The 25284-nt window shown below is 54.5% G+C and overlaps 4 protein-coding genes across 4 annotated transcripts; 3 read left to right on the top strand and 1 right to left on the bottom strand.

Annotated features, from left to right (window-relative positions):
* Window positions 1-6600, bottom strand: PPP1R10 (protein phosphatase 1 regulatory subunit 10; the record flags this gene model as incomplete). The annotated part of the gene is made up of 5 exons (XM_064406067.1): window positions 5977-6600; window positions 4353-4399; window positions 1705-1823; window positions 1529-1615; window positions 1-55 (listed from the first exon to the last, which is right to left on the bottom strand). Coding segments are annotated over exons 3-5 (249 nt in total), but the record flags the coding sequence as incomplete, so codon positions are not given.
* Window positions 6601-7241: 641 nt separating this feature from the next.
* On the top strand, window positions 7242-9320 carry MRPS18B (mitochondrial ribosomal protein S18B). Its single transcript, XM_064406059.1, is given in 8 exon segments — window positions 7242-7399; window positions 7782-7881; window positions 7971-8068; window positions 8443-8511; window positions 8761-8827; window positions 8923-8961; window positions 8964-8981; window positions 9060-9320. Coding segments are annotated over 8 exon segments (699 nt in total). The 5' UTR covers window positions 7242-7330; the 3' UTR covers window positions 9299-9320.
* Window positions 9321-9593: 273 nt separating this feature from the next.
* On the top strand, window positions 9594-15344 carry ATAT1 (alpha tubulin acetyltransferase 1). Its single transcript, XM_064406066.1, has 7 exons — window positions 9594-9638; window positions 9826-10121; window positions 10294-10354; window positions 11034-11116; window positions 12756-12816; window positions 14405-14518; window positions 15237-15344. The coding sequence occupies exons 1-7, from the start codon at window positions 9594-9596 to the stop codon at window positions 15327-15329; spliced, it is 753 nt and encodes a 250-aa protein (XP_064262136.1). The 3' UTR covers window positions 15330-15344.
* A 4852-nt stretch (window positions 15345-20196) lies between these two features.
* On the top strand, window positions 20197-25281 carry CUNH6orf136 (chromosome unknown C6orf136 homolog). Its single transcript, XM_064406065.1, has 6 exons — window positions 20197-20552; window positions 21702-22020; window positions 23819-23907; window positions 24376-24576; window positions 24857-24926; window positions 25072-25281. Exons 1-6 carry the CDS (start codon window positions 20197-20199, stop codon window positions 25153-25155), a joined length of 1119 nt encoding a protein of 372 aa, XP_064262135.1. The 3' UTR covers window positions 25156-25281.
* Window positions 25282-25284: the final 3 nt, after the last annotated feature.

The following is a 25284-nucleotide window of genomic DNA, read 5'->3' as shown; positions in this document are numbered from 1 at the left end:
CTTGGAGCCCGTCAGCCACGTGTTGAGCAGCTTGTAGCCCCCGATCCGGATGAACCTGAGGGGAAAAAGTGGGAATTCTGTCCAGATCCAGACATGAAAACCTGAATTCTGTCAACATCTGTTGAAATCCATATGAAATTTTTAAAAAATCCTGTCAAAATCGGCCAAAATCTGCCCAAAATGAAAAAAAAATAATAATTTTCCACCTGATTATTAGGTCAGGATGAATCTGAGGGAAAAAAGGCAGAATTGTATCCAGATCCAGGCAGAAAAACCTGGATTCTGTCAAAATCTGCTGAAATCCACCCGAAATTTAAAAAAAATCCTGTCAAAATCTGCCAAAATAAAAAAAAATTCCATTTTTCCAGCCGATTACTAGGTCAGGATGAATCTGAGGGAAAAAAGTGAGATTTTTGTCCAGATCGGCTAAAATCCACCCGAAATTTAAAAAAAACCCTGTTAAAATCTTAAAATCCACCTAAAACCTACTTTTCCATGTGGTTACTAAGCCAGGAAGAAACTGAGGGGAAAGAAAGTGGGAATTTTATGTAGATCCAGGTGGGAAAACCTGAATTCTGTCAAAATCTGCTGAAATCCACCCGAAATTTAAAAAAAATCCTGTCAAAATCGGCCAAAAAAAAAAATAATTAATTTTTACAGCCGATTAGTAGGTCAGGATGAATCTGAGGGAAAAAAGTGGGAATTCTGTCCAGATCCAGGCAGGAAAACCCAAATTCTGTCCAAGTCTGCTGAAATCCACATGAAATTTTAAAAAAAAACCTAAAAACCTGTCAAAATCGGCCAAAATCTGCCCAAAAAGAAAAAAAAAAAATCCAATTTTCCACCTGATTATTAGGTCAGAAGGAACCTGAGGGAAAAAAGTGGGAATTTTATCCAGATCCAGACATGAAAACCTGAATTCTGTCAAAATCTGCCAAAATCTGCTTGAAATTAAAAAAAAATCCTGTCAAAATCCTCCCAAAACCCAAAAATATCCATTTTTCCACTTGATTACTAGGTCAGGATGAATCTGAGGGAAAAAAGTTGGAATTCTGTCCAGATCCAGCTGGAAAAAAACTTAAATCCATCAAAATCCGCCCAAAATAAAAACAAATCCCATCAAAATCTGTCTAAATTCAACTAAAATCTTCTTTTCCATGTGGTTACTAGGCCAGGATGAATCTGAGGGAAAAACTGTGGGAATTCCGTCCAGATCTGGCTGGGAAAACCTCAAACCCACCCAAATTCCCCCAAATCCCCTCAAAAATCCCATTTTCCCCTGTGCTTACTTGGCCTGAGGATAAAATCTGAGGGAAAAAAGTTGGAATTTTGGAAAGATCTGTCCAGGAAAACCTCAAACCAACCCAAATTCCCCTCAAAATCCCATTTTCCCATGTGCTTACTTCACCTGAAGATAAAATCTGAGGGGAAAAACTGGGAATTCTGCCCAGATCTGTCCAGGAAAACCTCAAACCCACCCAAATTTCCCCCAAATCCCCTCAAAAATCCCAATTTTCCCTGTGCTCACTTGTTGAGGATGTCCTGGGCCCGGGTCTGCAGGAGGATGTTCAGGTAAATGCAGCGACTCACCATCTTCTGCGAGTCCTTCATGAGGCTAATTAACAGAAATTAATAATGATTAGCGGCTATAAATCCAAGAAAAAGGTGCAAAAGCTCCAGAAGTGGAGGTTTTGGGGGTTTTACCTGAAGATTTTGGAGATGCCATCCATGGTTTTGACCTCCCCATCCCGGCCCAGGAAACAATCGAGGCCCTTGAGGAGCTCCTTGGGGTCGATGGGGCCGGAGCCCATGGCAGGAACAGCCTGGAAAAAGGGAAAAAATGGGAAAAAATGTTTAAAAAATGGGGTTAGCAGTGGGGGGAGAGGTGGGAAAATAACGGGGTGCAAAAATTCCGGGGGTGAAATGAGAAGTGAGAGCAAAATTGGCAAGAAAAAGAGGAAAAAAGGCTCTAAAAAGGAGGAAATTGACCTCAAAAAGGTGAGGAATTACCCCAAATATGGAGAAACTGAGCCTAAAAATTAGAAATTTACATTAGAGGATGAAAAGCAAGCCTAAAAAAGGGAAATAAACCCAAAGAAGTGGAAGACAACTCCAGAAAATTCAAGAAATCAACCTGAAAAAAAGGAAATAAAAGCTAAAGGGCAAGACATGGACCTCAAAATGAGGGAAATCAACTCCAAATGTTGGAAAAACACATCAAAACACTGGAAATAACCCTAAAAATGTGGGAATCAAGCCCAAAAAGCTGGAAATAGGCCTCAAAAAGCTAAACACCCCCCAAAAAAGCTGGAAAACAGTCCCAAAACCACAGAATTCTGCCCAAAAAAGGAGGAAAACCACCCCAAAAAGCTGGAAATCAACACCAAAACCAGGAAATTGATCTTAAAATCTGGAAAACCACCCCAAAAAGCTGGAAATCAACACCAAAACCAGGAAATTGATCTTAAAATCTGGAAAACCACCCCAAAAAGCTGGAAAACAACACCAAAAAAAGGGAAAACAACACTAAATAAATGGGAAATGAACCTCAAAGAGCTGGAAATAGGCCCCAAAAAGCAGGAAAATCACCCCAAAAAGCTGGAAATTGACCCTAAAATGATGGAAAACCGAAAGAAAATTGAGAAGTCCAGCCCAAAAATGGGAAATCAACTCCAAAACCTCAGAAATCCACCCCAAAAAGCTGGAAAATGACCCCAAAAAGCTGGAAAATGAACCCAAAAATGGTCCCAGGGACCCCCGAGGGACCCAAGGGGAGTCACAGCCCCCCCCCTCCACCTTTGATGCCATTTCAATTAGCCCGTTTATTAATTAATAAGTACATTAATTTAGGTATTAACACTGGGGATGAGGATTTAGGGTCACACCGTGGGGGGACACAAACCCTGAGCTCCCTCCCCAATCAAATTTTTAATTTAAAACTGAATTAAACCCATTCACAAAAAGAAAAAGAGACAAAAATCTGTCATTCTCACCAGTTTTCCCTCATAATTTCATTAATTTTTTGTTAATTAACGAGCAGAACCAGGGTCCAGGGGGGGCTTTCCAACCACAACCCTCCCCCAAGTTAATTAACCAGGGGTTAATTAACGAGCTGCCACTTAAGGAGGGGCCGCATTTGGGGGTGTCACACCCCCCCCAAGCTCAGGCCATAATTAAACCCTCTGACTAACGAACCAACCATTAATTAACACCTCATTAACGAAGGCCAAACCCCCCCTTAATGACCCGACGCTCATTGACCCCAATCCGGGCCCCCTCCCCCCCCTTCCTGGGGGGGTTTCAGGCTCTGACATCATTAATCACCGCTAATTAAAGCTTAATTATGACCCAGTTTCCTTAACGAGGCCAGAGGGAGGAGCTGGGGAGGTTTTTTGGGGTTAAAACCTCGCAAAAATCTCCATTTTTGAGGTGAAAACTCTCAATTTTTGGGGTGGGGGCAGCACCCAGACCTGGGGGTCGTTAACAGTTCCCCCCCCCAGTGTTAATTAATTAAAGGGTACAGCCCCTAATGAAGAGATTAATTAGGGGGGGTCTGCAAAGACACAACAAAAAGTTAAACCAGCACAAAACCCCCCAAAAATGAGGGGGAGACCCCAAAAATTGGAGATTTAACCCCAAATTCTCACTGTAACCTTTGACCCCCCCCCCCAAAATGAACGGGGGGGACACAAAGCCCCCCCTGGAGGGGGTCCCAGCAGTGGGGGAGGGGCAAAACCCCCTCCCCCAAAAGATTTTTGGGGTTCCCCCCCTCATTTTTGGGGTTCCCCCCCTCATTTTTGGGGTCTAACCCCTTTAAAGGAGCTGGGGGTCCCCAAAATACCCCAAAAAAGGGGAAAAAATCCCATTTTTGAGGGGGGGGACGATCCCCAGCTCGTGAAATTGAGGGGTGGGTCAAGGCCTGACCCCCCCCTCCCCAAAATTGGGATTTTACAGCATTTTTTGACTCGTTTTACTCCCAAAAAAGAGATTTTTTTGGGGGGAATTTAAGGGAGGGGCTGCCTGTGCCCCCCCCAAATAGGAAATGCTACCACTGGGGAGAAAAGGGAGGAATTTGGGGAATTAATGCCAAATAAATGGGTTTATTTATCAAAAATGTGAATTTTCAGGAGTCTCTGTGGTTTTTATCCAAATCCATGAAATTTTGGAGATAAAAAAGGAGGAGAAGCCCAACTCCCGACTGCCGCATGCACCAGGAGAGGGAAAAGGGGGAAAAAAAGGGAATTTTGGATGTTTGAAAACCCTGGATCCAAAGGCCGTGAAATGGAATTAAGCCCAAAAAAAAAAAACAAAAACCCAAAAAAAAACCAAAAAAAAAGGATTTTTTTGCTTACCCGGGTTGTGGCTGTTCCCTCCCTTTGCTGAAGTAAAGCTTCCTAAGCTGCAAAAACGGGGCAAAACCATTGAAAATCGGGAAAAAAATGGAGTTTTGGGGGTGTTCTCCCTCCCAAAATTCCGATTTTTTTTTTGGTTTTTGGTTGGTTTTGGTGTGTGTGAGGAAAGGGGGGTGAAGCCCAGTGGTAGCATTTCCCTGTCACGATAAATTCAAGGTTATCAAAGGCTGCAGGACACTCCCAAATTCCCCAAAACCCCCCTGAAATCCCCCCCCTAAAAAAGCAGGAAAAGGGAACAGAGAAAAGACAAAAAATAATAAAAATCCTGTGGAAAAAAGCAAAAAAAAAAGAGGATTCTGTGGGTCCTGCGGGTGGAAGGGGGGGTTAAAAGAGGGATTTGGGGAATAAAAAGAGATTTGAAGGGTAAAAAATGGAATTTTCAGGGGGGGCCCCACAGTGGGAGGGGCATCAACAACGAGGCCTCGGCGCCATTTTAGAGCTGGCAAAAAAACCTCCAAATTCGGGGGTTTAAAAGGAATTTTTTAGGCATTTTTGAGGAATTTTTTTGGGGTTTAAAGGGGGGGAGGACACACAGACACGAGACAAAGAGAAACGTGTTAAACCCCCTTTAGCCCCCCACGAAAAAATCCTAAAAATCCCCCAGGATTGGGGCTAAACCCCCCCGAAAATTAAGAATTTAAAAGGGGGGGGGTTAAGAAATAACCGGGGGGGTCGGAGCTGGAATAAAAGCCCCCAAAGCCGCGGAATAATGAGGGGAAAAACCGCGAATTCGGGACAAACAAAGAGCGGCCGCCATTTTGGAGCTGCCCTAGAAAGGCTCTGAGGGGAAGGGGGGGGGGGGGGGAAGCTTTAAAGTGAATTTCTGAGGGAAAAAAAGCAGAATTTGGGAAAAGCTCGGCCTGCCTAGCAATCTTTATTGCTAGATTGCGACCCCCCCGGCCCCGATTTCACCCGAACCCCAAAAATCCCCACGGAAAACTCGAATTTAACCTTCCCGCCCCCCCCCCCCACCCCGCGTTTCTCAGCGCAAAAAACAATCCTAAAATGGCACCTAAAAAATAAAAATAGGAAAGAAATCAGCTTTTTTTTGGTCGAAATTTCCAACCTTTCCCCCCCCGCCCAGACCCGCGCGGTTTTTTTCCTCCCTTTCCCCCCCTTTTTTTCTGATTATTTTTTTGCTATTTTTTTGCAATCTTTATGTACAGATTGCTCGCCGGGAATGCCCCGAAAATTCCCCAAATTCCCCGAATTCCGTCTCCCCCACCGCGCGTTTTTTTTTTCCGGGTTTTTGGGGCCATTTTCCAGCTTTTTGGGAGGTTTTTTGGTTCGGTTTTTTTTTTTTGCGGGTCTTTTGTTTTGTTTTTTTTAAACCGTGGGAGCTGCTCGTGGACCCCTCCTCCTCCGAAACCGCTTTTTTCTCCCGAAATCCCCCCAAAATTTCCATTTTCACCACCTTTAGGCACAGCCCACGTCCTCCTCAAGCACACGGGGGCTCTTCCTCCCATTATTTTTGCTCTTTGTGACAAATAACTTGTTAAAAGGGTTTTTTTCTTGTATTTTTTAAAGGGTAGGGGGGGGAGCCTGCTGAAAATTCAACACTTACTATCCAATTTTTTTTCTCAGCCGACAGCGCTTCAAGGTTTGGATTTTGGCATTTGGAGGTGGTGTTAGAGCCAAAAAATTCGTTTGATTTTAATCATGGCTTTAAAAAAAACGCAGCAACTTTTTTTTTGCAGCTTGACGGGTATTTTGGGGTTTTTTTAAAGGTTGGTTTTTTTTTTTCCCTTGGGTTTTGTCTGTTTTTTTAAAGCCCTAAAGGAGTGGATCGAGCTAAACTGAAAACAAAAAAAAATAGTAATAATAAAAAAAAAAGTTGCTTGGTTTTTTTTTTTTCCTGCTCGAAAAAAAAGTGGGTTTTGCCTTTGTTTTTTGGGGGGAAAGAAGAGGGAAATATGTTTTTTAAAGTGGCAGTTTCCTTCGGGTTTGGAACGGCTTCCAAGGACGGTCCAAAGGACGGAGAGGCTGCGGCGGCTCTTCACGGCAAAGGGGGAGAGAAAACCTGGTTTTTTCCTTCCCCTCTTTGTTGTATATATATATTTTTGTTGTTTTGTTCGCGTTTTGTATTGTATTTTGTATTGTTTGTATTGGTTTTTTCTCTCGTGGTAAAGGCGACGGCGTCTCTCAAGACCAACCAAACCTGGAGCGGGGGAAAGGAAAAATAAAAGGGGGGGAAGGTGGGGGATGGGCATAACGACAAAAAAAAAAAAAAGGAAAAAAAATTGAAAAAAAGAAATTAGAAGCGAAGAAGAAAAGACACGAAACGATTAGAAGCTGTTATCCCCGGGGAGAATTTAGAGCTTTAAAGGGGGGAAAAAGAAAAAACAAATAACGAGGAAACGCCCTTGGAAGGGTGGGGGAGGCTCAGCTCTGAGGGAACGTGAGGGCGGCGGCGGCCCCGGAGGGGCTCTAGGAAGGGGCAAGCCGCTTTTTTCCCCACATAAACGGTGCTTGGCGTTTGAAAAGCCCCCCAAAGCCAAAAAAAAAAGGGGAAAAAAAATCCCCCGCGCCCCCAGCCCCGCCCGCAAAGCCCCGGCCCAGCGCAGCTCTTTACTCACCTCCACCAGCCCTCAGAATGGCGGCGGCAGCGCCGGGCGCGGGTTTTTATACCGGACCACGCCCCGCGCCTCGCCACGCCCCGCGCCGCGCGACAGCCACGCCCCCCGCCCGTTGAGCCGCGCAACGGCGCCTGCGCGGGTTCCGCACCGCGCACGCGCGGCCTCCGCCCGCCATTGTCCGCGGGCCGTGTGGCGCAGTTTTAATTCGGGGAGGGCGGGTGGAGGGCGCTGCGCATGCGCAGCCGCCTGGAGGTGAGGGGCGTGGCCACGCGGCAAGATGGCGGCGCCCCGCCCCGCCGTGAGGGAGAGGGGCGGGGCGGGGCGTGAGGGAGAGGCGGGAAGATGGCGCTGGCCTGGGCGGCGGCGGCGCTGAGGGCGGCGGGCGGCGGGTGGAGGCCGCGGTGGGCTCAGGTGAGGGCGGGGAGCGGCGGGAGGGGGCACCGGGAATTCAGGGTGGGGAGGGGGGATAAAATGGGGGCGTGAGGGGGAAAGGGCAGCGCGCGCCACGTGCGGTGGCGGGGCGTGGCGAGTGACGTCAGGTTTGTGTTTCCCCGCTAGGGGGCGCGCGGGTGCGGGGGCGTGGCTTTCTTCGTGAGGCGTGACGTCACCGCCCGTATTGCGCTGACGTCATATCGCGCCAGTGCCCCTTTTTAGGATGGGCACAGTGACGTCACAGCGGGCGTCGCTGACGTCGCCGCCGAGGGTTGGGGCGATGAGAGGGAAGGGAGGGGTGAGCGCACGTGTGATGTCATTGCTGTGATCTCATCTGTGACGTCATAACCCCCTCCCCCAGGCCCTCCCCCGCCTCTGCAGCACCCAGGAGACCCCCAAGGACCCCCCGGCCGCCCCCTCCCCGTACCAGGACCGGCCCTGGGAGTACCTGGAGAGCGAAGGTTGGTTTGTGTGGGAACCCGAGGGGAACTTTTGGGAATCTCAGGGTCCCCAAACCCCTCCAAACCCCCCCAAAAATGTCCCCACGCAGAGTACCGCGCCACCTACGGGGACAGGCCGGTGTGGCACGGCTACCGGCGCAACCACAAGGGCTCCGTGCCCCCCCAGAGCACCCGCAAGGCCTGCCTGGTGAGCACTGGGAGCACTGGGAGGCACTGGGGGCATTGTGGGGGGGCTCTTGAGGCACCTCAGGTGCCATTTTGGGGGGTTCTGGAGCATATTGGGGACAATTGAGGCCTCAGTGGCACTTTGGGGGAGACTGGGACAGTTTGGGGGTTACTGGGAGGCACTGGGACAGTTTGGGGTTACTGGGAGGGACTGACTGGGATGTGTGGGGGGTTACTGGGAGGCACTGAGACAGTTTGGGGTTACTGGGAGGGACTGACTGGGATGTGTGGGGGTTACTGGGAGGCACTGGGACAGTTTGGGGTTACTGGGAGGGACTGACTGGGATGTGTGGGGGTTACTGGGACTGACTGGAACTGCCCCACTCCTCTCCCCAGCGCCGGGGCAGGCCCGTGGGGAACCCCTGCCCCATCTGCCGGGACCGGAACCTGCTCGTGGATTTTCGGGTGAGTTCTGACGCTTTTAGGGCAAATTTGGGGGCTGCATTGGCCCCCCCATCATCTTCTGCTCCCTTTTTCTCTCTTTGTTACTCCTTTTCCATTTTCTTTGTCTCCTTTCCCTTTAGTTTCCCCATTTCAACTCCATTTTTACTTATTTTTTACTCGTTTTTATCCCCATTTTAACTCCATTTTACCCTTTTTCTACTAATTTTTATCAATTTTTTGTGTTTTTTACTGCGTTTTCCCACCCTGCAGAACGTGAAGCTGCTTGACCAGTTCATCTGCCCCCACTCCGGCGTCATCTTCCACCCCATCCACACAGGTGAGGGCACACCTGAGGGTCACCTTTATGTCCTTGAGGTCACCCTTCTGTCCCCGGTGCCACCTCTGCGTGTCCCTGACCCTTTTTCCCCTCAGGGATCTGCATGAAGCAGCACAGACGCCTCTCCCAGGCCATCGCCAGGCCCAGGACCACGGTAAACCCCCAAATCCGATTTTTAACCCTTCCCAGCCCCGGCCGTGTGCCCCCCAAACGCCTCAATCCCCCCTCCCAGGTCTCCTGTGGCTGCAGGTCCCCTTTGTGCCGGTTCCTGAGGAGGATTTCTCCAACCAACACGCGGCCGTGGGCAAAACTCCCCCGGCGCCCGCGCTGAGGGGGCCGGGCCGGGCCTGGTACCCCTGGTACGAGTGGCAGCAGCCCCCTGCCGACGAGGTGGCTCGCATGCGCCGTTTGTACCGGGGATTCCTCAAGGAGGATTATCCGGATACGCCCCCAAGCCCGTCGGGAAAATAAAAATGTTTAAAATCCCCGAAAATTGGTGTTTTTTTCTTGTCAGGGAAACTGAGGCACCAGGCCAAAATGGCGGCCGGGGCTGAGGGGGAGTATATCCCACAATGCTTTGCTGGAAGGGGAATGCTTCCCTTCATGCTTTGCTGTGGCGGGAAAAGGGGGTTGCTAAGGAGGGCGGGGCTTGGTTGCTAAGGGCGGGAGAAGGGGCGGCGGCGATTGGGCGAACAGGTGCCAGGGGTGGAGCTTAGTCCAGGAGAAAATAAATGATTGGTTGAGAGGTTGCTAGGGGCGGGGCTCGATGTCTGACAGCGGAAGCGATTTGGCGGCGGTTGCTATGGGTGGGGTTTGATTCCTGAGGGCCGCTGCCATTGGTGAGCGGTTGCCATGGGCGGAACTCGGTTGTCAAGAGCTGTCAAACTGTGAGCCGCGATTGGCTGACGGTTGCTAAGGGCGGGACTCGGTTGCTACAGACGGGCGCGGCCGCAGCAACGATTGGCTGACGGTTGCTAAGGGCGGGACTTCGTTGTAAGCACGGGAGAGCGCAGCGCACTGATTGGCCGGCGCTTGGCGGGCCGCGCCGCGATTGGCTGCTTTCTCCCCGTGGGGGGCGTGGTTCCTTTGCCGCCCGGGCGCGGCCGTGGCGGTGGCGGCCGGGCCGGGCCCGGCGGGCGAAGGCGGCGGCGGTGCCGGGCCGGGCCCGGGGCTCGGAACCCGGGACTCGATCATGGAGTTTCCCTTTCGACCTGGCCCCGGTGCTGGGCGATCGCTTCTGCGTGGTGGATCAGCACCTGCGGCCCGCGGGGCGCGGCGGCGGCTCCGCCAAACGGTACCGGGGCTGCGCGCGGGGCAGGGCGGGAAGCGGCGCGGGGCATGCCGGGAAACTGGCGGACCCGCTTTTTTGAGGGGGGGTTTTTGGGGGGGGTTTTGGGGGGGTTTTGGGGTTTTGTGAGGGGAAAGCGGGGGTCCCAATGGCTGCTGTCGGTGTGCCCTGGGCGCAGGGAGGAGCTGGAGCAGCAGCTGAGGACGGTGATCGATGAGCTGGGCAAGGCCTCGGCCAAGGTGGGGGCGCCGGGGACAATGGGGGGGGGGCTTGGGGACACTGAGGGGAACTGGGGGGGCGCTGGGGACAATGGGGGGTCTGAGGGGGCTCCCAAAGGGAAATTTGGGGGTTCCAGGGGGGAATTGGGGGGTCCTGAGGGGTCACTGGAGACAATGGGGGGTCTGAGGGAGGTGTGAAGGGGGAATTGGGGGGTTCTAGAGGGGAATTGGGGGTCCCAGGGGGGGGATTGGAGGGGTCTAGGGGGAAGTTGGGGGGTTCTGAGGTGTCATTGGGGACAATGGGGGGGTCTGAGGGGAGGCATTTGGGGTCTAAGAGGGAAATTTGGGGGTCCCAGGGAGGAATTGGGGGTTCTAGAGGGAAACTGGGGGGTCCTGAGGGGTCACTGGGGACAATGGGGGGTCTGAGGGGAGGAATTTGGGGTCTAAGAGGGAAATTGGGGGGTTCTAGAGGGGGAATTGGGGTCCCAGGGGGAAATTTGGGGTCTCAGGGGGAAATTGGGGGGGTCCTGGAGGGTCATTTGGGACAATGGGAGGTCAGAGGGGGGGTCCCAGGGGGGAATTGGGGGGTCCCAGAGAGAAACTGGGGTCCCAAGGGAAATTTTGGGGCATCCCAGAGGGAATTTGGGGGTCCCAGAGGGAGTGTGGGGGGTCATGGGGGGTCCCGTGCGCCCCCAGGCAGGCCCAGGGCCTCTCCACGCCCGTGACCAGCGCGGCGCGGATGGAGAGCAACAGGCACGTGCTGTACATCCTCAGGGACACCCGGTGAGAGCCCAAAACATCCCCTGAATCACCCCAAAAACATCCCAAAAATGTCCCCAAAATATCCACGAAATATCCCGTAAATGTCCTCAAAATATCCCCAAAAATCACCCCAAAATCACCCCAAAGCAGCCCCCGACAGGTCCTCAGGGACACCCGGTGAGAGCCCAAAACATCCCCTGAATCACCCCAAAAACATCCCAAAAATATCCCAAAAATGTCCCAAAAATATCCCCAAAGTATCCTCAAAACATCCATAAATGTCCTCAAAATATCCCCAAAAATCACCCCAAAACAGCCTCTGACAGGCACGTGCTGTACATCCTCAGGGACACCCGGTGAGAGCCCAAAAACACCCCAAAAATTATCCCAAAAATGTCCCAAAAAATCCCTGAAATACCCCCAAAAATATCCCCAAAATATCCACAAAATATCCCCTGAATGTCCTCAAAATATCCTCAAAATATGGCCAAAAATCACCCAAAAATCCCCCCAAAACAGCCTCTGACAGGCACGTGCTGTACATCCTCAGGGACACCCGGTGAGAGCCCAAAAACACCCCAAAAATATCCCAAAAATATCCCCAAAATATCCTTAAAATGTCCCCAAATCACCCCCAAATATCCCCAAAAATCACCCCAAAATCACCCCAAAATATCCCCAAAAATCACCCCAAAACACCCCAAAAATATCCCAAAAGTATCCCCAAAATGTACTCAAACTATCCTCAAAATATCCCCAGAAACATCCCCAAAATCACCCCAAAAATCACCCCAAAACACCCCAAAAATATCCCAATGTCAAGGCAGGACACCCAAAAATATCCCCAAAATGTACTCAAAATATCCACAAAATATCCCCTGAAAGTCCCCAAAATCACCCCAAAAATGACCCCAAAAATATCCTCAAAACATCCCCTACATGTCCTCAAAAAAATCCCAAAAATATTCTTAAAACGTCCCCAAAAGCATCCTCAAAATATCCCCAAAATCCCCCCAAACCTCTCCAATCCCTCCAAATCCCATTTTCCCACCCCAATCCCCCTCAAATCCTTCTAATCCTTCCCAATTTTCCCCCAAATCCCCCCAAATTTCCCCAAAATCCCCTCTAAAATTCCCCCCAATTTCCCCAAATTTTTCACAAATCCCCCAAATCTCCCCAAATTTCCCCAAACTCTCCCTCAAATCCCCCCAATTTGCCCCAAGTCCCCCCTAAAATTCTCCCAATTTACCCCAAACTTTCCAAATTTCTCCTAAATCCCTCCTAAAATTACCCAGTTTTACCCAAATTTCCCCCAAACCTCCCAAATTTCCCTCAAATTCTCCCCAAATTTCCCCCAAATCCCCCCTAAAGTTCCCCCAATTTCCCCCAAACCCCCCAAATTTCCCCCAAATCCCCCCAAATTTCCCCCAAATCTCCCCTCAAATCCCTCCAATTTACCCCAAACCCCCCAAATTTTCCCCAAATCCCCCCTAAAATCCCCCAAATCCCCCCAGATTTTCCCCAAATCCCCAACTTTTTGCCAAATCCCCCCAAATTCCCCTAAAATTGCCCCAATTCACCCCAAATCCCCCCAAATTTTCCCAAATCCCCCCAAATCCCCCAAATTTCCCCGAACCCCCCCAAATTCCCCCAACCCCAGGTCCCCCCGGGGTGCCGTGCTGGGCTTCCTCAAGGTGGGCTACAAGAAACTCTTCCTGCTGGTGAGCGCTGCCTTTGGGGGGAAACTGGGGGGTTTTGGGGTTTTGGGGGGGATTTAGGGTTTGGGGGCAAATCTGGGGGGTTTGGGGTCTGAATCTGTGGGATTTGGGGTGAAATCTTTGGGATTTGGGGTCTGAATCTGGACAGTTTGGGGTGAAATCTGGGGGGTTTGGGGTCTGAATCCCTTTGGGATTTGAGATGAAATCGTTGAGATTTGGGGTTTGAATCCCTTGGGATTTGGGGTGAAATCTTTGGGATTTGGGGTCTGAATCTGGACAGTTTGGGGTGAAATCTGGGGGATTTGGGGTCTGAATCCCTTTGGGATTTGAGATGAAATCTTTGTGAGATTTGGGGTTTGAATCCCTTTGGGATTGGGGTGAAATCTTTGGGATTTGGGGTCTGAATCTGGACAGTTTGGGGTGAAATCTGGGGGATTTGGGGTCTGAATCCCTGTGGATTTGGGGTGAAATCTTTGTGAGATTTGGGGTTTGAATCCCTTTGGGATTTGGGGTGAAATCTGTGGGGTTTGGGGTCTGAATCCTTTTGGGATTTGGGGTCTGAATCTGTGGGTTTGGGGTCTCAATCCCAGGGGAATTTTGGGGTGAAATCTGGGGGATTTGGGGTCTGAATCCCTGTGGGATTTGGGGTGAAATCTGGGGAGTTTGGGGGTCCCAATCTTGGGGGAGTTTTGGGGTGGGATTTTGGGAATTTGGGGTGAAATCTGGGGGATTTGGGGTCTCAATCCCAGGGGAATTTTGGGTGAAATCTGTGGGGTTTGGGGTCTGAATCCCTCTGGGATTTGGGGTGAAATTTGGGGGATTTGGGATCTGAATCCCTTGGGATTTGAGATGAAATCTTTGAGATTTGGGGTTTGAATTCCCTTTGGGATTTGGGGTGAAATCTGTGGGATTTGGGGTCTGAATCCTTTTGGGATTTGGGGTCTGAATCTGTGGGGTTTGGGGTCTCAATCCCAGGGGAATTTTGGGTGAAATCTGGGGGATTTGGGGTCTCAATCCCAGGGGAATTTTGGGGTGAAATCTGGGGGGTTTGGGGTCTGAATCCCTGTGGGATTTGGGGTGAAATTTGGGGGATTTGGGATCTGAATCCCTTTGGGATTTTGGGTGTCTGGTCCCAATCCCAGGGGAATTTTGGGGTGAAATCTGTGGGGTTTGGGGTCTGAATCCCTCTGGGATTTGGGGAGAATTTTGATTTTTTTGGGGTAGAAATTTGGGATTTGGGGTTTCCAGGAGCGGGACGGGTCCCACGTGGAGGTGGAGCCTCTCTGTGTCCTGAATTTTGGGGTGGAATTTGGGGATTTGGGGCTGGAATTTGGGGTTTTTTGGGCTGGAATTTTTGGGATTTTGGGATTTTAGGTTGGAGTTTTGATTTTTTGGGGTGGAATTTGATTTTTTGGGGTTTTTCAGGAGCGGGACGGGTCCCACGTGGAGGTGGAGCCTCTCTGTGTCCTGGATTTTGGGTGGAATTTGGGGATTTTGGGCTGGAATTTTGGGATTTTGGGGCAGGATTTTTTTTATTTGGATTTTTTGGGGTGGAATTTGGATTTTTTGGGGTGGAATTTGGGGTTTCCAGGAGCGGGACGGGTCCCACGTGGAGGTGGAGCCTCTCTGTGTCCTGGATTTTTACATCCACGAGTCCCAGCAGCGCCGGGGGCTGGGCCGGGAGCTCTTCCGGGAGATGCTGCAGGTCTGGGGGCAAAAACGGCGATTTTGGGAAAAAACGGAAATTTGGGGGGGGAAAGGGGGATTTGGGGAAAAAAAGGGGAAAAAATGGGGTTTGGGAGGGGGAAAATGGAAATTTTGGGGGAAAAATGGGGATTTTGGGGAAAAAAAGGGGAAAAAAATGGAAATTTGGGTGGGAAAAATGGGATTTTGGGAAAAAAAGGAGAAAAATGGAAATTTGGGTGGGAAAAATGGGATTTTGGGAAAAAAAGGAGAAAAAATGGGTTTGGGAGGGGGAGAATGGAAATTTGGGGAGCAAAAAGGGATTTTGGGGAAAAGAAAGGGAAAAAAATGGAGTTTGGGGGGGGAAATGGGATTTTGGGAAAAAAAGGAAATTTGGGGAGGAAAAATGAGGTTTTGGGGATGAAAATTTGAGGTTTGGGGGGAAAAATGGGGTTTTGGGGAAAAAAAGGGAATTTGGGGAGGAAAAATGGGGTTTTGGGGAGGAAAAATGGGTTTTTTGGGGAAGAATGGGATTTTTGGAGGAAAGTAGGAATTTTAGGGGGGAAATGGGAATTTTAAGGTGGAAAATGGGAATTTTTGGGGGAGAAAAATGTTAATTTTAACAGGGAAAATGAGAATTTTAAGGGGGGAAATGGGGATTTTTGGGGGAAAATGTTGATTTTAAGATGAGAAATGTTAATTTGGGGGTTCCTGGCACCCCAAAAATCCCAAATTCCCAGCGGGAGCGGGGGGCAGCCCCAGAAGCTGCCTGGGGACAGACCCTGAGGGGGGAAAATTCAATTTTAATGGGGAAAATGGGAATTTTAATGTAGAAAATTGGAATTTTAGGGGAAAAATGGGAATTTTAGAGAGAAAATTGGAATTTTAAAGGGGAAAATCATAATATTAAGGGGGAAAACAGCAATTTTTGGGGAAAAATGGGATTTTAGGTGGAAAAAATGGGGATTTTTGGGGGGTAAATGAGAATTTTAAGGGGGGGAAATGGGGATTTTTGGAGGGAAATGTTGATTTTGGGATGGGAAATGATAATTTCCACCCAAAAATGCACCCCAAAAATCCCAAATTCCCAGCGGGGAGCGGGGGCAGCCCCAGAAGCTGCCTGGGGACAGACCCTGAGGGGGGAAACTTCAATTTTAATGTGGAAAAATTCAGTTTTAATGGGGAAAATTGGAATTTTAATGAGGGAAAATTGAATTTTAATGTAGAAAATTGGAATTTTAAAGGGGGAAAATCATAATATTAAGGGGGAAAACTGCAATTTTTTGGGGAAAAATGGGATTTTAGGGGGGGAAAAATGAGAATTTTAAAGGGGAAAATGGGGATTTTTGGAGGGAAATGTGGATTTTGGGACGGGCAGTGATGATTTCCACCCAAATTCCCAAATCCCAGCGGGAGCGGGTTGCAGCCCCAGAAGCTGGCTGTGGACAGACCCTCGGAGAAGCTCCTGGGGTTCCTCAGGAAACATTTCGGGCTCTGCGACCTCATCCCCCAGGTGGGGCTGGGAATTCAGAATATTTCCTCTTTATTGGGTTTAATGCCTGTCAAATGCTGGGTTTGGGGGTAAATTATAATTTATCCAGTTAAATTTAATTGAAATTACAATTTGTTTTGGGTGAATTTAAATTGTGGGGTGTGGGTTAAGTGCCTGCAGCAGGGGAGGGAAATAATCTGAAATATTGAAATATTTTAATTTAATTTGGTTGTTATTTATACTTGTATTTATACTTTTATTTATATTTTTATGTTTATGTTTATATTTACATTTATATTTACGTTTACATTTACAGTTGTGTTATCCTTGTATATATTTATTATTCAGTTATTTCATTTTTATATTATATCTATAATATATATTTCATTTATATTTTATATTTATTTGTATTTCTATGCTTATTTATTTAATATTTTTTATATTTTATTTATATTTCCACTTTAGATTTATTTTTTATTTATTTGTTATTAAATTACCTATTTATTTATGGTTACATTTGTTTATTTATATTTACATTTGTCATTATCTGGGGTTTTTGTACAGATTTATTTGTAATTTTTGAATTTTATTTTATTTTATTTTAATTTATTAATGTAAACAGAAACCAGGGCAATCAAGTTACAGAAATTCCATGAAATTCTCGATTTTCTCCCCCTCCAGGTGAACAATTTTGTCATTTTTGAGGGATTTTTCTCCACCAGAACCGGTGAGCTGGGGACGGAGTTCTGATCTCCCGGGGGGATTTGGGGAATTTGGGGAATTTGGGCGATTTTGGGGCTTTTGGGGGGATTTGGGGGATTTTGGGGGAATTTGGGGGAATTTGGGGTGAATTTTGGGTGATTTTAGAGTGAATTCTGGCTGGATTTTGGGTGTATTTGGGCTGATTTTGGGTGAATTTGAGATGAATTTTGGGGTGAATTTGAGATGAATTTGGGGTGAATTTTGGGTAATTTTGAGGTGATGTTGGGTTGATTTTGGGGTGAATTTTGGGTGATTTTGGGAGGAGTTCTGGCTGGATTTTGGGGTGAATTTGAGATGAATGTTGGGGTGGTTTTGGGTGAATTTGGGATGTTTTTTGGCTGTATTCTGGGTGATTTTAAGGTGATTTTGGGGTGAATTTGAGATGAATGTTGGGGTGGTTTTGGGGTGGTTTTCAGCTGAATTTTGGGTGAAGTTGGGGTGGTTTTTGGGGGTGAATTTGGGCTGGTTTTTGGGTGTATTTTGGGTGGATTTGAGATGAATGTCGGGGCGGTTTTTGGGTGAATTTTGGGCTGTATTTTGGGTGAATTTGGGTGTATTTGGGGTGAATTTGAGATGAATGTCGGGGCGGTTTTTGGGTGTATTTTGTGTGATCTTGGTGCTGTCGCAGCCCCAGCCCGGCGCCCGTTCCCGCGGCCGCGCCCCGAGGAGCCGATCAAGCCGTACTCGCTGAGCGAGCGCGACTGTGAGCGGGGGCGGGGCCGGGGGCGGGGCCGGGGGCGTGGTCAGAGGGTGGGGCAATGGGTGTGATCAGGGGTGTGGCCATGGCTGTGTGGATGTGACCATGGGTGTGGTCAGTGGGTGTGGCCATGGATGTGTGGATGTGATAATGGGCGTGGTCAGTGGGTGTGGCCCTGATGCCCCTGCCCTGGCAGTGTGTGTGTCAGTGGGCGTGGTGGGTGTGTCAATGGGTGTGTCAGTGGGTGTGGTCAGTGGGTGTGGTCAGTGGGTGTGGTCAGTGAGTGTCGGTGTGTCAGTGGGTGGGTGTGTCAGTGGGTGTGGTTGGTGGGTGTGGTCAGTGAGTGTCAGTGGGTGTGGTCGGTGGGTGTGGTCAGTGTGTGGGTGTGTCAGTGGGCGTGTCTGTGTCCCCGCCCTGACTCCGCTGCCCCGGTAGTGGGTGGGTCAGTGGGTGTGTCCATGGGTGTGGTCAGTGGGCATGGCCCTGACTCCCGTGCCCCGCAGTGTGTGTCGGTGTGTGTGGTCAGTGGGCGTGGTCAGTGCCTGTGGGCGTGGCCCTGACTCCCGTGCCCCGCAGTGTGTGTGTGTGTGTCAGTGGGTGTGTCAATGGGTATGGTGGGTGTGGTCAGTGGGTGTGGTCGGTGGGCGTGGCCCTGACTCGGTGCCCGCAGTCCTGCGGGAGGAGGCGGAGCCCCCCTGGCCCTTCAACCTGTCGCGGGGCTCCCCGGTGCGGGGCAGCCTGCGCCCCTTCCTGCTGCGCCGGGAGGGCCCCCCGGGCACCGCCACCGGCACCGGCACCGGCACCGCCCCCGAGCCGCCCCCGCGCCGCGCCAGGTACCCCCACACGGCTGGGGACTGGGGGGGACACGGGGGGACACGGGGGGGACACGGGGGGACACAGGGACACTGGGGACAGGGGGGGACATGGGGGGGACACGGGGCAGATGGGGGAGAGCTGGGGGGACACGGGGGGGGACAGCTGGTGGGGGACATGGGGACAGATGGGGGGGACATGGGGGACAGGGGGGGACACGGGACAGCTGGGGGACACGGGGGGGAGCTGGGGGACACGGGGGGGACACGGGGGGGAGATGGGGGTACCTGGGGGCACCTGGGGGGTACCTGGGGCAGCTGGGGACAGATGGGGGACACGGGGGGGGACACGGGGAGGGAGCTGGAGGGGACACAGGGGGCAGATGGGGGACATGGAGGGGGACATGGGGGGGAGATGGGGGTACCTGGGGGTACCTGGGGGTACCTGGGGGGGGCTGGGGGGACACAGGGGGGCAGATGGGGGACATGGGGGGGGAGGTGGGGACACCTGGGAGTACCTGAGGATACCTGGGAGTAGCTGGGGGGGCACCTGAGGGGCAGCTGGGGGTACCTGGGGACACAGGGGGGTACCTGGGAGGAGCTGGGGGTACCTGAGGGGTAGTTGGGGGGCAGCTGGGGACACCTGGGGGGCAGCTGGGGGGTGCTGGGCATACTGGGGGGCAGCTGGGGGGTGCTGGGCATACCTGGGGGGCAGCTGGGGTATCTGGGGGCACCTGGGGGCACCTGAGGGTACCTAGGGGGCACCTGGGGGCACTTTGGGCCGGGTTTTGGCTTTAGTTCAGGGTCGGTTTGGGCTCAGTTTTGGGTTGGATTTTGGGCTGTTTGGGCTTTGCTTTAGGCTGGGCTTTGGGGTTGATTTGGGCTGGATTTTAGGATTGGGTTTGGGATCGTTTTGGGCTCAGTTCTGGGGATTTTTGGGTTCAATTTTAGGGGTTTTGGGCTCAGCTTTTGGGGTTTTTGGGCTCAGTTTTAGGCTCAGTTTGAGGCGTTTTCCCCTCCCCCACAGCTCCCTGGGGCGCGTCGGCCGCTGACCTCCCCCAGCCCCTCCCCCCTCCGGCCGCTGACCCCCCAACTGTGGCCACTGACCCCCCCCCCCCATGGCCACTGACCCCCCCCCGTGGCCACTGACCCCCCCCATGGCCAGTGATCTACTGGGAACCAGTTCCTGCCCCATAACCCAACTGGGAACCAGTTCCCACCCCACAGCCCTACTGGGAATGGATTCCTTCTGTACTGGGAACCAGTTCCTGCCCATAACCCCAACTGGGACCAGTCCCTGCTATACTGGGAACCAGTTCCTGCCCCACAGCCCTACTGGGAGCCACTTCCTATCCCACTGGGAACCAGTTCCCACCCCATAACCCAACTGGGAATGGACTCCTGCCCTACTGGGAGCCATTTCCTGCCCTTTAACCCAACTGGGAACCAGTTTCCACTCTACTGGGAACCAGTTCCCACTCCATAACCTCACTGGGAACCAGTTCCCGCCCCACAGCCCAAATGGGAATGGACTCCTTCTGTACTGGGAACCAGTTCCTGCCCCTTAACCCAACTGGAACCAGTGCCTGCCCCACTGGAAACCTCAACCGGAACCAGTTCCCACCCCATAACCCAACTGGGACCAGTTCCCACCCCACTGGGACCGGTTCCCGCCCCACCGGAGCCTCCTCCGTGCCCCGTGGGTGCCCCTCCCCCCGCCCGGCCCCGGGGGGTGCCTTCCCCTCCCCTCCCCCGCTCGTTTTTTGGGGACATTTCAATAAAATCGGCGACTTCGGCTCCTTCCTGGCGTCTCTTCCGGGTGTGGGCGTGGTTTGTGTGCAACTTTGCCCATATATGGTCGTAACCCCGCCTCCTAGCGTTGAGCGGCGCTTCCCATTGGCTCCCACCTCTTGCTCCGCCCCTCTTCCCCCTCATGAATGAACGGCGGGTGGGCGGGACCGCCGCCGCGCCACCGCGCACGCGCAGCCGGCTCCGGGTCACCTTCCCCGCGCGGGGCGCAGGCGCGCTGCGCTGAGTGGGGGGGGAAGAGAAGCGCGCGCGCGGGGCGCGCAGGCGCAGAGCGAGCGGCCGGCGTGAGGGGAGAAGGCGAGGCGGCGGCGCCGAGCGCGGACAGCGAGCAGCGAGCGGACAGCGCGGCCCCATGTACCGGCACGTCACCGCCGCCGTCACCGCCGCCGGCCGCCTCCGGCCCGGCCGCGCCTGGGCCCCGGCAGCCGCCGCGGCGCCGCCCGGGCCGGCCCCGCCGCGCCGCCGCTACCGAGCGCGGCCGCAGGTGAGGGGAGAGCGCTGAGGGGGCAGAGGGGCGGGGCTATGCAAATGACGCCGCAGGGTGGGCGGGGTTATGGAAATTGAATGTTTTGGAGGGGTTATGCAAATAGGAGGTGGGAGGAACGGGGATATGCAAATTGGGGGTTGCGGTGGAGTGTTGAGGTAGGGCGTGGTTATGCAAATCAACAGACAAATAGTTTCGCTTTGCCGCTAACAGGGCGTGGTTATGCAAATTAGCGGCCTTACATAGTTTCGCTTTTACCGCTAGGAGGCGTGGTCATGCAAATAGGGGGGCGGGTTCATGTGGGGGCGGGGCTACCGCATGGGGGCGGAGCCGGGAGTCCCTGGTGGGAACCAAATTGGGCAAATCCTCCCAAAAATGGGGTAAATACCCCCAAAATCAGGACAATCCCCTTTTCCGTGGGGAAAAGCCCCCAAAATGGGGCAAATCCCCCCAAAAGTGGGGCAAATTCTCCCAAAATCGGTAAAAATCACCTTTTCCATGGGGGAAACCCCCCGTGAATCACTCAGTTCCATCCCTGGGTGATCCCTCACTCCCCCAGCCCCAAATTCCCCTTTTTTCCCCTAAATTCCCTCTTTTTACGCCCTACATTCTCCTTTTTTCCCCCAAATTCCCCCTTATTTCCCCTAAATCCCATTTTTCCCCCAATAAATCCCCTTTTCCCCCCCCTAAATTCTCCTTTTTCCCCCCCAAATTCCCCCTTTCCCCCCCAAATTCCTCCATTTCCTCCCAAAATTCCCCCCATTTCCCCTAAATCCCCATTTACCCCCCTAAATTCCCCCTTTACCCCCAAATTCCTATTTTTCCCCCAAATTCCCCCTTTTTTTCCCCCTAAATCCCCCTTTTCCCCCCCTAAATTCCCCTTTCCTCCCCCAAATTCCCGTTTTTTCCCCCCCAAATTTCCCCATTTCCCCCCAAATTCCCATTTTTGCCCCCCCAAAATCCCCTTTTCCCCTCCCCAAATTCCCATTTTTCCCCCCAAATTCCCGTTTTTCCCCCCCAAAATCCCCTTTTCCCCTCCCCAAATTCCCTTTTTCTCCCCCAAAATCCTCCTTTTCCCCCCATACTTCCCCATTTCCCCCCCAAATTCCCTATTTTCCCCCCCAAATTCCCGTTTTCCCCCCCTCCCAGGACCTGGAGCCCCCCCTGGGCGCGGGCCCGGCCCTGGCGCTGCTGCCCCCCCCGCGCCGCCCCCCGCAGCCCCCCGGGCGGGGGCTGCAGGGGCTGGGGGGCCCGGTCACCACGGTGGACGGGCGGCGCGAGGACGACATCGACGTGCGGGACCCCCCCCGGGGGGCGGCTGCTGCTGGGACCCCCCCCCGGCCCCGGGACCCCCGCCCCGGGCGCCCCCGGCCCCGGCAGCCCCGGGCCGGGCCGCGGGGGGAGCCCCCGGAGCCCCCCGTCCATGGAGGAGCTGCTGGCCAGCATGCACGAGCGGCTGCGGCACGAGGTGGCACCGGGGGACACCGGGGGGACAGGGGGACACGGGGACACCGGGGGGACAGGGGGACACCGGGGGAACAGGGGGACAGGAGCTGCTGGCCAGCATGCACGAGAGGCTGCGGCACGAGGTGGCACCGGGGGGGGACATTGGGGGGCACTGGGGGGACACGGGGACACCGGGGGGACAGGGGGACATGGGGGACACTGGGGGGACAGGGGGACAGGAGCTGCTGGCCAGCATGCACGAGCGGCTGCGGCACGAGGTGGCACCGGGGGGGACATTGGGGGGCACTGGGGGGACACGGGGACACCGGGGGGACAGGGGGGACATGGGGGACACTGGGGGGACAGGGGGACAGGAGCTGCTGGCCAGCATGCACGAGCGGCTGCGGCACGAGGTGGCACCGGGGGGACACTGGGGGGACAGGGGGACACCGGGGGGACAGGGGGACCTGGCCAGCATGCACGAGAGGCTGCAGCATGAGGTGGCACTGGGGACACCGGGGGGACATCGGGGGGACAGAGGGACACCAAAGGGACACAGGGACAGGGGGACCTGGCCAGCATGCACGAGAGGCTGCGGCACGAGGTGGCACCGGGGGGGACACCGGGGGACACCAGGGGGACATCGGGGGGACAGGGGGGGCACCAAAGGGACACGGGGACACGGGGACAGGAGCTGCTGGCCAGCATGCACGAGAGTCTGCGGCACGAGGTGGCACCGGGGGACACCGGGGGGACAGGGGGACACTGAGGGACATGGGGACATCGGGGGACATGGGGACATTGGGGGACATGGGGACACCAAAGGGACACAGGGACAGGGGGACACTGGGGGACCTGGCCAGCATGCACGAGAGGCTGCGGCACGAGGTGGCACCGGGGGGACACCGGGGGGACATCGGGGGGACAGGGGGACACGAAAGGGACACAGGGACAGGGGGACCTGGCCAGCATGCACGAGCGGCTGCGGCACGAGGTGGCACCGGGGGACACCGGGGGCACTGGGGGACACTGAGGGACATGGGGACATCGGGGGACATGGGGACACCAAAGGGACACGGGGACACCGGGGGGACACGGGGACAGGAGCTGCTGGCCAGCATGCACGAGCGGCTGCGGCACGAGGTGGCACCGGGGGGGACATCGGGGGGCACTGGGGGGACACGGGGACAGCAGGGGGACAGGGGGACCTGGGGGACACTGGGGGGGACAGGGGGACACTGGGGGGACACGGGGACAGGAGCTGCTGGCCAGCATGCACGAGAGGCTGCGGCACGAGGTGGCACCGGGGGGACAGGGAGGGACGGGGAGACAGAATGGGGAGGGGGTGACAAAATGGGGTCTGGGGACAAAATGGGGAGGGGGGGACAGAGTGGGAGGGAGGGGACAAATGGAGAGGGGTGAGAAAATGGGGTGGGGGGGGGGACAGAATGTCCCAGGGAGATGACAAATGGGGAGGGGACACAAAACGTGGAGGTGGGTGACAAATGGGATGGGGGGGGAAAGAATGGGGAGGGGGTGACAAAATGGGCCCAGGGAGGTGACAAATTGGGGGGGGGGGACGACAACAAATGGAGAGGAGGTGACAAAATGGGGAGGTGACAGCACCCAGGGGAGGTGACAACAGCCAGAGGGAGGTGACAGCAGTGGGGAGGTGACAACACCAGGGGGGAGGTGACAACACCAGGGGGGAGGTGACAACAGCCAGAGGGAGGTGACAGCAGCGGGGGAGGTGACAGCAGCAGGGGAGGTGACAGTACTGGGGGAGGTGACAGCAGCCCCCTGTCCCCTGTCCCCCCCAGCTCCCCAATTTCTTCCTGAAGATCCCGGACTACGCCCTGTACGCCCCCGACGTGGAGTTCCAGTGCCAGCACCTGCACCTGCACACGCGGTGGGTGACACTGGGACAGCCCTGGGGACACGGGGACAGCCCTGGGGACACCCTGGGGACACTGGGACAGCCCTGGGGGGGTCAGAACCACCTGCTGCACCTGCACACGCCGTGGGTGACACGGGGACAGCCCTGGGGACACTGGGACAGACCTGGGTCACGGGGACAGCCCTGGGGGGGTCAGAACCACCTGCTGCACCTGCACACGCCGTGGGTGACACTGGGGACACCGGGACATTGGGACAGCCCTGGGGACAGCCCTGTCACTGCAGCATGGCCCTGGGGAGATGACAGTGCTGGGGCGTGTCAGGATGTCACAGGGAGGTGACAATGAGTGACAGTGACACTGACAGTGATGTCCCCGTGTCCCCAGGGGCCGTGCCATGTACGCCGTGGCGCTGTGCTGGGCAGTGATGGGGCAGTGTTGGGGTGGCACAGGGAGGTGACAGTGACACTCTGTGTCCCCAGGGGCCGTGCCATGTACGCCGTGGCCGTGGCGCTGTGCCGGGCCCTGGCCTGGGGTTACTTTGCCAGCCTGAGGCTGGAGGTGCTGGCGCTGACGCGGCACCCCGAGGACTGGAGCGTGCGGGCGCGGTGGCGCCTGACGGGGCTGCCCCTGCACCTGCTGCTGCTGCGCTGGTACCGGCGGGACAAACGGACCCTGCTCAGGTGAGGGACACCCCTGTGCCACCCCCATTGTCCCTGTGTCACCCCTTTCCACCACCAGAACAAGTGGCACCTGCTGCGCTCAGTGACACACCTGTGTCCCCCCTGTGCCACCCCCGTGCCACCTGCAGATCCACCCGTGTCACCCCTGTGCCACCCCTGACACCCCCGTGCCACCCCCAGGCCCACCTGTGTCCCCCCTGTGTCACCCCCGTGCCACCCCAGTCCCCCGGGGGGGGTCGGTGCCACCCCGATGTCCCCAAGTCCCCCCGTGTCCCCCCAGGTCCTACGACGCCTTGTCCACCTTCTTCCTCAACTCCCAGGGGCTCATCCGCTGCCACCGCGTGGACAAGGTGAGGCTGGGGACCCTGGGGACACCCTGGGGACACCCCGGGGGCACCCCGGGGGCACGCTGGGGACACCCCGGGGACACCCCGGGGACCCTGGGGACACCCCGGGGACATCCCCGGTGTCCCCTGACCCCGTGTCCCCCCCCAGCTGATGCCAGCCCCCACGGCCGTCCCCGAGCCCAAGAAGCTGCTGGTGGCCGCGGCGCTGGCGGTGGCGCTGGCCCGGCCCTGAAGCCACCGGGGAGGGGACACCCGGGCGCCCCTCCCCCCTCGGGTGTCCCCTCTGTCACCTGTCCCCTTCCCCCCGTCCCCTCCCCTTAAATTAATGTACAGAATAAAGAGCCGGCGGTGACACGGGGAC

This window comes from Passer domesticus, unplaced genomic scaffold (genome assembly GCF_036417665.1).
Source record: "Passer domesticus isolate bPasDom1 unplaced genomic scaffold, bPasDom1.hap1 HAP1_SCAFFOLD_128, whole genome shotgun sequence".
Classification (NCBI taxonomy): domain Eukaryota; kingdom Metazoa; phylum Chordata; class Aves; order Passeriformes; family Passeridae; genus Passer; species Passer domesticus.
Note: the sequence above shows the minus strand (reverse complement) of the source record. Positions and strands in the feature narration are given on the sequence as shown.